Here is a 12,329-nt window from a genome sequence, read left to right as displayed (position 1 = left end):
TATTTTTCCGAGCAGGTCGCCAAACATCTTATTCACCAATCGCTGGTATATTGCTCCTACATTCTTCAAACCAAAGGGCATCATATTATAACAATAAATTCCCTTTTCCGTAGTGAAAGAGGTCTTATCTCTGTCTTCTTCCGCCATGTAAATTTGATGATGCCCTTGGTAGGCGTCCATCATCGAAAACATTTCGAACCCAACTGTGGAATCTACCATGACATCGATTCTGGGCAATGGATACGGGTCCTTTGGGCAGGCCTTGTTTAAATCTGTGAAATCCACACACATCTGTCATTTTCCAGAAGATTTGGGAACAAGCACCATGTTAGAAAGCCATACGATATATTGAATTTCTGATACATACTCGGCTTTGAGCAGCTTGTCCACCTCCTTCCGTATGATCTCGTTTTTGTCGCTCCCAAACGATCTCTTTTTCTGCTGTACTGGTCGCATGGTCGGATCTACATTTAGCCTGTGCACAATCACCTCGGGGTTGATTCCTGTGAAATCAGACGGGCTCCATGTGAACACGTCCATGTTCTCCCTCTGGAAACTGATCATGGCCATTTCCTTTTCCTTCATGCCCGCTCCTATTCTGGTCATTTTGTCCGGCTCATCAGGTGTGAGCTACACGACCTTGTACTCATCGCTAGGTTTCAGGTGTTCAGCTTCATAAGGTCGAGGCTCGGCGTCCTCCTTGACCTTCCTCATCGCATGCGACCTCACCGATTCCGTGGCCCGTTGGGAATTTCACTTTCATGTGATAAGTGAGATGACTGCTCTGAACAAATTCAAACCTGGTCTACCTAAAATCATATTGTACGCGAACGGCGTGTCGACCACCAAGAATTTCACCATCGTAGTTTTTCGCTTTGGTTCGTCCCCCATGGACACTGGCAATTCGACCATCCCTAATGACGCCACTTCGCTTCCCCCGAAACCGACTAGTGGGGTTTTCACTGGCTCTAATGGAATATTCTCTAAGCCCATCTTATCGATCACGCTCTTGAAGATGATGTCCGCAGAACTAACACTGTCCACCAGAACTTTGTGAACCGTGAAATTTGCAATGTCCAATTTGATAACCATCGGATCGTTCATCTCCCTACTTTCTTCCGGTCTGTCCGAGCTGTTGAAAGAAATAGCCTCCTCCTCCTCAACCTTCAGCACGAACTCCCTTCCTCTGCTTGAACTTAGGGTCCTAGCACATCTCTTTCTATCTCTATTCGAATTTCCCGAGCTAGAACCCCCTGCTATAGTATAGATCACTCCTTTTGTTGGTGCATGATTTCCGATGGGTTGCACCTGGGTCGACCTCGAGGGTCCCGGATTTCGATCTCGGCTCCTCGACCTACTCCTCCCAATTCCATCTTTCCTGATTTTACAGGTCGGGGGAACTCGATCCCGGAAATATCTCTGTCTCACCAATCTCTCGATTTCATCCTTAAGTTGGAAACATTCCTCTGTATTGTGTCCCCCTCTCCCTGTGGAACCTGCAATATTTGTTAGAAAATTTTTTGGAGGGGGTATACCTAGTATGCCTTGGCCATTTGAGAACATCAGCATTCTTGACCATCATCAAAGCCTTCTCTCGCGACATCGGCAATGGGGTGTAATTGTGGTATTTGGGCGTATACTTTGGCTCTTTAGGCTTATCTTGTTTCGGCTTGCTCCCTCCGCCTTCACTTGTATCGAACGGTCGCCTGTATAACTGCTTGCGTTCCCTTCGCTCATAGTCTTTCATCGCGTTCATCTCCTCCTCGTCTATGTATTTTTGAGCTAAGGCCATCAGCTGTTCAGCATCGCCGGGAGGGTCGCGTGCGAGCGCGGATGCGAAGGGACCTTTTTTCAATTCGTGGATCAGGATACTAACCACCATGTCAATGCGCAAATCCTGAATTTCTATCATCTCATTGTTAAACCTTCCCACGAAACTCTTCAAGGTCTCATCTTCACTTTGTCGTATAGTCAAAAGGTGGGTAACCGACCTCTTTTGCTTCCTCCTGCTCGCAAAATGGAAGGAGAATTTCTGAACAAGCTGCTCGTGCGAGTCGATGCTCCCTCAGGACAAGTTGGTAAACCACTCCTGCGCTTTCCCCGTCAGCGTGGTAGCAAACAACTTGGCCATTATGGGGCCCGGCTGTTCGTACAAGTTCATCACCATATCAAATATGCCACGTGCTCGTAGGGATCCTTCGTTTCATCGTATCTTGGCAAATCTGGCACTCTAAACCCCCGTTCCACCACCTGCACCAGAATGTCATTGTTAAAGGGAGAGTTCTTGTTATGTGCCACTATCTCTCCTCGCTTTTTCAGCTCGTCGATTTGCTTATTCAGGCTTTCTATCTGCTTTCCTACGCTCTCCACTTCTGCTCGCAAAATCATGGGTTCTCTTCTTTTTGAGCGAGCATGACTGCTGGACCCCGCGTCCGATGAGATCGGTTTTCTAGTCCTGCGCTCCGGCTCACCATGCACCCGCGACTCTCTTTGGGGTTCAGTGTTTTCGAACAGCTGCCTTTTTGCAGTTTCTTTGGCCACTGGGGTCGCAGTCCTCCTCTCGTACTCGACAATGGCATTCCTACTAGCTTCGTCTATCATTCTTTGCAGCTCTTCTTTCGTTAATTGAATGGTCGTTCCTCCTTTTCTAGGTGTCTCGTCCTCTCCGGCGTTTCTCCTTGATGAACCTTCCATGGTGGTAATTCTCAGACGTTTCCCACAGACGGCGCCAACTGATCCCGGTCGAAATTAGCGATCTCGTGAAACGATCCCAACTTAGACAGCTAACTCTTTCAAGGTCAGATTTTGGGTTCCCTAAGAATAAAACAAGAACAGCAAGCTCGTTGGGCACGTCCCCGATAATGACCCTCCGACACTCAAGTTGGGTTGATCGAGAGAAAAGTGTGCAATCACAAGGTTCGATCTCAAAAAGCGTAACAGTTACCTTTAATGACGGCGTTTTGGGTCTATATATAGGGCTCAGCAGGGTAGTGCTGACCAGCTACGTGGTCTCATCCTACTGACCCGCGTCTATGATCAAACGGCTATAATTGTCCGGGTTTTCAAAGGCAGATGGATCCGGGTCGGGTCATGTTCGACCCGACCGATAGAAAAGGTGCGAATCCTTGCTTAAATGGCAGAAATGCCCTTAATGAGGGGCTTTTTTGGTATTTCTCTAGTGTCCTCCATTAATCAAACATCAAGTTGCAACAGCTATTTATTTTTAAGGGTAAAGTACACTTTATCCCTAAACTATTCATCATGCAACAACACAAAAATTTTTAATTGAAAAAAATATCTTTTATTTATAATAAAATAAAATATAATTAGTGAGTTAAATAGTTCTAATTTTATTGTTTTACAAACTCAAAGTTAATACACAACGAAAACTCCTGAAAAGATTTTATTAACTTGATAATAAAATTATATTTATTCTTTTAGATAAAAATGAATAATTATATATTGGTTGTCTTAATATTATTTTTGAAAAAAGAATATGATAAATATATTCTTCCATATTTTTCTAAAAATATTTAACTTTTGGTTAAGCATATATATTATTTGTCAATTTCTTTTAAGAAGCATATATAAGTTGATCATTATATTATATTTATTGTGTATCTACTATATATAGATGTATTAATTTATACTCCACTTTTAATTTAAATTCTTCACTTATCAAAAAATAATTTGGTGATGATTTAATGTGCAAAATACTAAAATATATTAAAAATAATCTAATTGTTCAAGGCATGTAGGGCATTTTTGTCCAACTAAAAGGGTAAGTATTACATTTATTAATCAATGGGGTAAATATTACATGACGAATAGTTTAGAGAAACAAAGTGTATTTTACCCTATTTTTAATTATAACAATTTGTTGTGATTAGATGTTATATGTCTTCTAGTGTGTGCATAACACGGGACACACACTATAGATTAATAGTGGTTATAAACAACTGATATTAATAACATAATTTTGATTTACACTAGAAATAAAAAAGAAAAAACTAAACATATATGTGTAAGAAGACATAATTAGTCAAACACAATGAAGAAAGAAATAAGATTGATGGATGTAGCAAGACTGGTTCATAATGCAGCAACCCCACAATAACATTCTCAAAATAACAACACCTATCTCACAATACTAACTGATGGTATATGTTTTGATTGTACGAGAATAATACATTTCATCATCAGTGGCTCCTGTCCTTTTCTCGAATTCTTTTGGCATGTCTGCAATTCGCAGTTCTTTGAGATTTTTGATGAATTCCAATCTAACCGGAATCATCTCCAATTTACTACAGCGAGTAGTAATCTCTAGAGTAGAGAGATTGGGCATTGCTCTTTTCTCAACTTTCCACTCAACTAAATTAGGCAAGCTTTTCAGAATAAGTGTTCTGAGTTGAAGAAATCCAGATGCCCCACAAGCCATCTCTCTGCCCATATATGCATTGTCATACATTCCATCGGGTCTTCCTCAATCCATCGGGCCAATTTTATCAAATTTTGATATAGTTGTTAGGCAAATATAGATGCCTTAAACTCCTCATTTTATGTATGAAGTTAGGTAATTTGATATCAAAACCTACATATAGATTCAATGACTGAGGATAAGGTAGCTTGCACACAGATACTAGCTACTTGTCCACTGAATTGCCCTTGATTAATATGTAAAAATAGTAATATTGGGAAAATTGGTTTAAATTAATTTTTTGATTATTTACATTATTGTATAAAAATATTAATATTGGGAAAATTGGCCTAAATTAAGTTTTTTATTATTTACATTATTATGTAAAAACATTATAGGAATATTGTTGTAATTTATTTTAATTTTTGTGATTATGATAAAAAACTATTAATATTGAGAAAATTGATCTAAATTAATTTTAGGACTATGTACATTATTATGTAACAATGTTAGTATATACTCGGAATATTGTTGTAATTTATTTTTTTATGATTATTTATATTTATTAATGTATTATTGTAGATATTGCATAAATTGTTTCAAAGTTCTTTATTAATGTGATTATTATGTAAAATTTTATTAAATTGCATAAATTACAGAAATTTGTGTAAATTACGCATAAATTGCATAAATTTATGAAATTGCATAAACTACACATAAAAATTATAAATTGCATAAATTACACATAAAAATTAGAAATTGCATAAATTACACATATATTGTTAAAATTAAAGAGAAATTGTAGAAATTACACATAAAAATTATAAATTGAATAAGTTACACATGTACTGCATAAATTACACATAAATTGCATAAATTGCACATAAATTGCACAAATTTACAGAAAATTAGAAAAAATTGAAAAATATTTTCCGAAAATATTTTTTGAGAATATTTTCGAAATTTTTTAAAAAATTATTTCAGAAATTTTTTTCGAAAATTCATGCAGATTTTTTTTAAATACCAAAAATATACAGAAAATTAGACAAAATTTGAAAAAGTATTTCCATAAATTTACAGAAAAATATTAGAAATACAAAAAATTTATAGAAAAATTTTAAAAGATATCAAAGATTACAAAAATTACGAAAATTTAAAAATTATTTACAATTTTTGTCTCAGTCTGGTCCCTCAAGCTATTTTTTGTTGAATACGTGGCTGAATTTTGACTTTTTGGAGGTAAAATTTGGAACCTTGGCTTCAGTTCATACTATGTCATCAAGTTTTTCAAAAATTTCAAAGCTTTCAAAATGGATTAGTGAGACGGTCTATGATTTTGTGGCAAACAATCCACACTTAAAAAGTGGCGACGTTTGGAGATAAAGTTCATATCAATAGCTCCAAGAACTGCAGGAAAAGGGTCTCACACAGCATTTCATTTCATGAAACTGTAAAGGCTACACATGGTAGTTCAGGAGAAGCTCTCCTGTTATTAGCTATTAGTAAAGGCAATATCTCTATCAGAAGAGCTTGGGGATTATATATTTGACTCACTGAGATGGACAAAGTCAAGTATCTATTCAAAATTTTCACAAACAAGGTGACTGGATCATTACTGTTAAACTCCATGGCAGGAACAAGTACTGAGTTTGCAGAAAGCATATTTGAGAAGAACAAGATGTTAATCTGGGAAAATAAGGTACCAGCGACCGAAGTAACGAGGATGAAGACATGCAACATGCTGCAGGTTAGGCAATGGCATAACCATGTGTGCACTGTTGTGAGAAATAAGAGAAACTCCTATTCAAGATAAAAATTTGGGTCACACAAAAGGAACCCAAACCAAATTAGAACAAGTGTAAAAGAAAGAATTTTTATAAAATGAAGTAAAAAACAAAAGATGTAAAAATTCAAGGATAAGACTGTTGGCAGAAAACGACAAGGGCCAACAGTCAGCAAAACAAGAAAACCAGCTAGCAAGCACATGATCGACAAACCATCATGACTACCAGCTGGAAAGGACAAGGGATGACGAACACAATAACATAATTCAAAAAGGACAAAGTGATGATGAACACAATGATGTCCTCAAATATAAGTTTGAAGTTCACGGATAATTATAAATAAGGGGGCACCAAAGCAAAAGGGGATCATTAAAAATTTTCTCCTACTCTTTCAAAGCATAAAGGATTTTAGTTTTCAAATCTTTGTAATTTTGAAATTTCAGGTTTATGGGGATTACCTCAACAAATATAGTCCTCTTAATGAGAGGCTAAGTAGTTGTTTCCTCCAATAGAGGAACAAATATCTATGTAATATTACCTTTATTTCTTCAATAAAGAAAAGGCTTTTGTTCAACCTGTTCACCCAAAATTTTATTAAGTCTCTATTTTGGAGTATCTATACGCCCTAAGGTAGGGAACAAAATAGGGTTGTGCTGCTTGTTGCTGAATAAACCAAGGGCCTGCGCACTATCTGCTGTAGTATTGTAGTCGGAGGAAGTCTATAAAATTGAGGATTTTGGAATACCCGGAGACATAGAGGTTAAAAATAAATAAAATTTATGGAGCCTTAATTTTATTTCGAAAGTATATTGGGTCTGATGAATTGAGTAGTAATGGGAATAGGTCTGTAGGAAAAAAAAAAAAGGAAAAGCTTTTAGGGGCTAAATTGATGCTTTTGAAAAGTTTTAGAGGCAAAAATGAAAATGAGATACCAAAACTGCAAAACTCTAGAAAGTATGGTATCAAGAATGCTATTCTATAAACTGTGGTACCTGACTTGCAATGCTTCCTATATTACGGTACCAAAAATGCAATTTTCTCGAAGTAAATGGACCCAAATAAAAGATGATAAGGTTTATAGCAAAATCCATATAATTTACTACAACCTACACAATCTAAGAATATTTTTGAATAATTGCATCAAAATAATTAACTTAATAATACGAAAACAGACAAAGTTCAAGCAAGAAAATTGAAAAATAGAATCAACAACCTAGTGAAACTATAGATTCATTAAGGACATTTTTTAAAAAAATCTTAATAAATAGCATTTATTATATTCCATATAAAAAATTATTATATTAATTCTTAAACAAATAGTTTTTACTAATTATATTTTTCAAAACAATTCAAAGTTTATAATTTTTAAAACTATCTTTTATAAAATTAATAAAAAAAAGATAGATGTTGACTGTCCACATAGACATGGGTGCAACTATAAAAGTAGGATACGTTCCCTATTACAAAAGGAAATCGAAAATAAAACATAAATTAAGTCACTTAATTTTGATTGGTCCAAAATTTCATGTAAAGTTCATAAAGTAAATACATCAAATTGATAAGAAATATGGTGCAATACATTTGAGAAGACAATGAAAATAGTTAATAATGAATAAGAAAGTTTATATTGAAACTCCTACGATTAGTAGTGGGTAGATTATATATATATATATAAAACTCAATAAACTCATGAAGCCAGACAAGAGGATTTCTCCTCCAACAAAATCAAACTAGCAGATGAATAATGCAACCATGTATTTACATAACAACTTAATAAGTTCTATTGTTAATTAACTTCTGAATTTTCATTGAATATATTTACAATAATTATTAAAATTTCAAATTCATTAAACTTAATGAATAAACTCTTTTTTCATTTATAAACTACTTATTAAATTTTAAAATAATTTATTAATTTATGAGTATTTTATATTTTAGCTTAATTAAACGTCTAAATTTTGTCAAGATTATAAGTATCACGTGCAACGCACGTGATTCCTACTAGTAGTGATAAATAAGGTGAGATCTATAAATCAAAAGAAAAAACCAAAGACACAAATGTAAAAGATTCAAAAGTCATGTATGATTCAAACAGAGATAACAAGAAGCAATTGACAATCAATGGTGGCCAAAGCACATGAACACAATATAAAAGGATGATGAGGAATGTAACTCCTATTGTCTCACCATTGTTAGTCTTAATTATAAATGTCAATGAAAGGTATGTGTTTGATTTTGTGATAATCTTCTCATTCTTCACCATCCACCACTTGTACCCTCTTCATGAACTCTTCTGGTATTAACATAATTCTCAATTCTTTGAGAGTAGATATGAATTTCAATCCATCTGGAATCAACGCCAATTTACTGCATTGTTTAATATAAAGAAAAGATAGATTGAGCACTGCTCCTTTCTCCACTCTCCACTCCACTAAATTCGACAAGCCAAACAAAACAAGGTCTCTGAGTTGAGGAAATCCAGTTGCCCGACAAACCATCTCTCTGCCGACATATGGATTGCGCCACAAGCCAAGAACTCTTAACATGGGAAGCTTCTCTAGTATTTTCATTGGGTCTTTCTCAATTCTTGTACCCACAAGGTGCAATTCTATCACATTTTGATATAGTTGAACTTCATAAGCTGGTAATTTGCTCACTCTACAATGTGCGATTCTCAAGTAATGTAGTGAGTGACACATCACCAACCTTTTGAGAAGAGTTGAGCCATCTTCCGAATCCATATTAACATCCATGTCAATCTTAAGTCGTATGTCGCAAAATTATTCTTGATGATTTAAGATGTGATCAACAATCACTGACAAACTTTCTTCATCACAAATTCTTCCTTCCAATACTTGGAGTTTTGGCAATTTAAGAAGATGAGTGATGTCATCAACCAAACTCTTGAACCCAATTATCATCTCCAACTCATTCAACCCTTCGAATTTCAATTTTTCACCTCCAACCCTCTCATGATCATCTTTCATGAATAGATGATGCCTCAAGCGCCTCATTTTGCATATGCAATTAGGTTATCTCATTGTATTTTTCACATTCAATGTCTGCAAATAAGGTAGCTTGCATATAGATGGTGGCAATTCTTCCACAATGCTATTTTCGAGACTCAATAGCTTCAACAGCTTCATTTTTTTGATTCCTTTCGGAAATTTCAGATTTTGAAATGTATAACCTTCCAACACTACGACTTTAAGAGATTTAAAAATCACAAATTTAATGTAATTGTACGAAACTATATTTCTCCAGTCCGTTTGGAGGAACAGATCTTATGTTCTTATTTTCCCTAATCTTGTAAATAAAATCATTATCCAATCTGTCCATATGGATAGCTAGTCTATTTGTTTTGCGAATTGAAGACTCTTCACTTCCCATCTCTTTATCTATAACATCCAGAAATCCTTCTTTTTTCCTTCTGACAAACACAGATCTCGTATCATATCATGAAGACTTAAACCTATTATATAGCTGCAACTCGTCTATTTCCACTTGAACCATACACCTTTTGCTAGCTCGAACAAATACCGTTCAGCCACATCTCTCAAACTTTCTCCTCTTCCCTTATCTTCTGAAGAAATCATTGCTTCAGCCATCCATAGTAAATATAGTTTTTCTCTATCTATTTCTTGATCCTCTTTAAAACATGCCAAAGACAAAAAACATGGTTTCAGATTGTAAGGGAGCACATTGTAACTCAAATCTAGTATTTGATTTACATTTTTGTCATTCTCCAAACCTTTCCCATGTTGAAGGTACGAATCAAGATTTCTACACACATTTTTCCATTCTAATGATGCCTTTTCACGACAAAGAGTTCCCCCAATAACTGAAATAGGTAATGGTAAATAACCACATCTTTTTACTATTTCCCTTCCATATTCTTCCAACAACTTAATTTCAGTAGTAGGTAGCTCTGCATACACATCAATGGATGTCAGTTAATTCAAAATATTATAAAATTTGAATTTCTTATAAATTTGTATAGTAATTAAAATAAATCAAAACAAGAGAATTTTTCCCTAAACTTACAACAAATACAAAATAGAAATAAAATCTGAAAGCATAAGTTTATATTACTGAATCCATTTCTTTGTATGAAACAAATTCAATGAGTTTCTAAATGTTTTATTTCTTTTATATTGGAAATAAATTTTGTATGAAGTAATAAATTTTAAATTGCAATTCAATAGCATTTTATACATATGAATCAACTTATTTCAAAAGAAAATTCAAACAATCTTTTCATAAGCAAAAATTCAAACAATCTTGTCGTCATGGAAACTATAAAAAAATATTAGACGTAACAAAATAATCTTTTTACTTAATATATACTATTAATGATATTTTTAGTATCATGACTCTTTTTTCTTTTGTCACTAACTAGAGAAAGAAGAATCAAAATCAATAAAATAAAACAAAAAATATTAGAAACTAACCTTGTGAATAGTTGTTTGGGAGTGCTATCTTTTAAAGGGGCTCCCATCCTTCATCTTCATCCAAACACTTCAGATTGTGGACGTATCCTGTGGAAGCAATATTTTGATTTCTGGTTGTGAGCAAAACTTTACTATCTTCCTCTCCAATGGGAAAAGCATGCGTTAAGGAATTTCAGTGATCAACTTCCCAAACGTCATCCAAAACTAGGAGACATTTTCTATCCTTTTATACTTGGTACAACTTTCTGACCAATGTATCTTCGTCTTGCTCCTCACTTTCATTTAGAACAAGTTGCTTTAATAGTTGTTGGAAAATAGTTTTGGGTTGAAATTGTTGGCTTGCACAAACCCAAGCACGATATTTGAAGCATTGCTGCACGGCCTCCCCATTGTAAATTTTAGTAGCAAGAGTGGTCTTTCCCAAGCCTCCCATGTTACATTTGGAAATCACTCCATTTGATTTGTCATCAGTTGTCAGAAGTGATTCTAACTATTTAATATCCTCCTTCGTTCCTACAAAATATTTTTCAACCCCATGCCCATACGTTTTTCTTGACCAATCGTTATCATCTACCAATCTTGTCGAGTTGTCTCCTACACTCATGGACTCCGATTGTTTGGTGAGGTCGGACATACGAGACTTGATATCTTTAACGTCTTCTCCGATTTGGTGCATTCTTAACCACTCGCTCAATATACAAGTGAATTTTTTGAGAACCTTTTTAAGGCATTTTCCTTCTCTTCTGGACACCACTTCAATAGCATATCTTTCTAGTACATTATCAGCTTGAATGGAAAAATCGCGAAGTTCAGCAACCCAATTCTGGACTTTCTGTGAATTGTACAGGTCTTGACTCCTATTAGCATCCTTCAAGAAACAGTGCATGATGTTGAGCTGCCTACGGACTTCCTCAACCTCACCGCCCACACTCGATAGAAACTTTGCTTCCTCAATCAACAGGTCCCGAAGTATTTCAAGAGCTATTGTTGCAACAGAATCAACCATTTTACTCTGTATTTAGGTGATTTTCTGGAGAAATGTGTTGGATCAGTAGCGGCTAATTGCAAAATGGATAGATGTTATAGATCTCTTTAATTCACCAATTGCTTTCATTATATATTGACACAAATTCTACACATGATACAAATTCTTTTCTCTTCTTATCTTTTCTTGCGAATTGGAAGTTTAGATTCTTGCTCCCATAATTCACACTTTCTTGATTCTCGCTTTTAATTTAAGTTAAAGCAAAAGAATCGGCTACTCATAACACAAGTTCAAGAAATCCCTTTAAGATATAATTTAAATTCTACTCCTAGGTATAAATTCTTTTTTCCTCTTTCACTCAAATTTATATTTTTAATAAGTTTGGATTCGGACTTGAGTCTAATAATAATAATTATTGGGTTTGGGTATGTGCCTGAGTAGGGTCTCACCCTATCTATTGACACCCTTAATTCTATCAATGTATCCATATCAAATTAGTGGTCAGTTTACTACAATACTAGTTATTAATGAATTATATATTTAAAATTAATAATTAAAATTTATTAATTATTGATGATTGCAGTGGATGTTCATAAATTAATTCAAAAAATTCTAAGTACTCTTGGTACAAATTCTTGTCTCTTCTATCACACAAATTTCTTTGAGTTGATTCTCCATCTTTATTTACAGGG

At 34.7% G+C, this 12,329-nt stretch overlaps 1 protein-coding gene and 1 pseudogene across 1 annotated transcript; both read right to left on the bottom strand.

Moving 5' to 3' along the window:
- Window positions 1-759: 759 nt before the first annotated feature.
- Window positions 760-2,694, bottom strand: LOC148784643 (uncharacterized). The gene is made up of 3 exons (XM_088876493.1): window positions 2,165-2,694; window positions 1,536-2,006; window positions 760-1,378 (listed from the first exon to the last, which is right to left on the bottom strand). Exons 1-3 carry the CDS (start codon window positions 2,692-2,694, stop codon window positions 760-762), a joined length of 1,620 nt encoding a protein of 539 aa, XP_088732619.1.
- Window positions 2,695-8,283: 5,589 nt separating this feature from the next.
- LOC105178790 (putative disease resistance protein At1g50180) lies at window positions 8,284-11,717 on the bottom strand (annotated as a pseudogene).
- Between the last annotated feature and the right edge of the window lie 612 nt (window positions 11,718-12,329).

The sequence above is a fragment of the Sesamum indicum genome, linkage group LG12 (assembly GCF_026168435.1).
Source record: "Sesamum indicum cultivar Baizhima isolate 11 linkage group LG12, ASM2616843v1, whole genome shotgun sequence".
In the NCBI taxonomy this organism is placed as follows: Eukaryota; Viridiplantae; Streptophyta; class Magnoliopsida; order Lamiales; family Pedaliaceae; genus Sesamum; species Sesamum indicum.
This window is presented reverse-complemented; position numbering and strand designations above follow the sequence as displayed.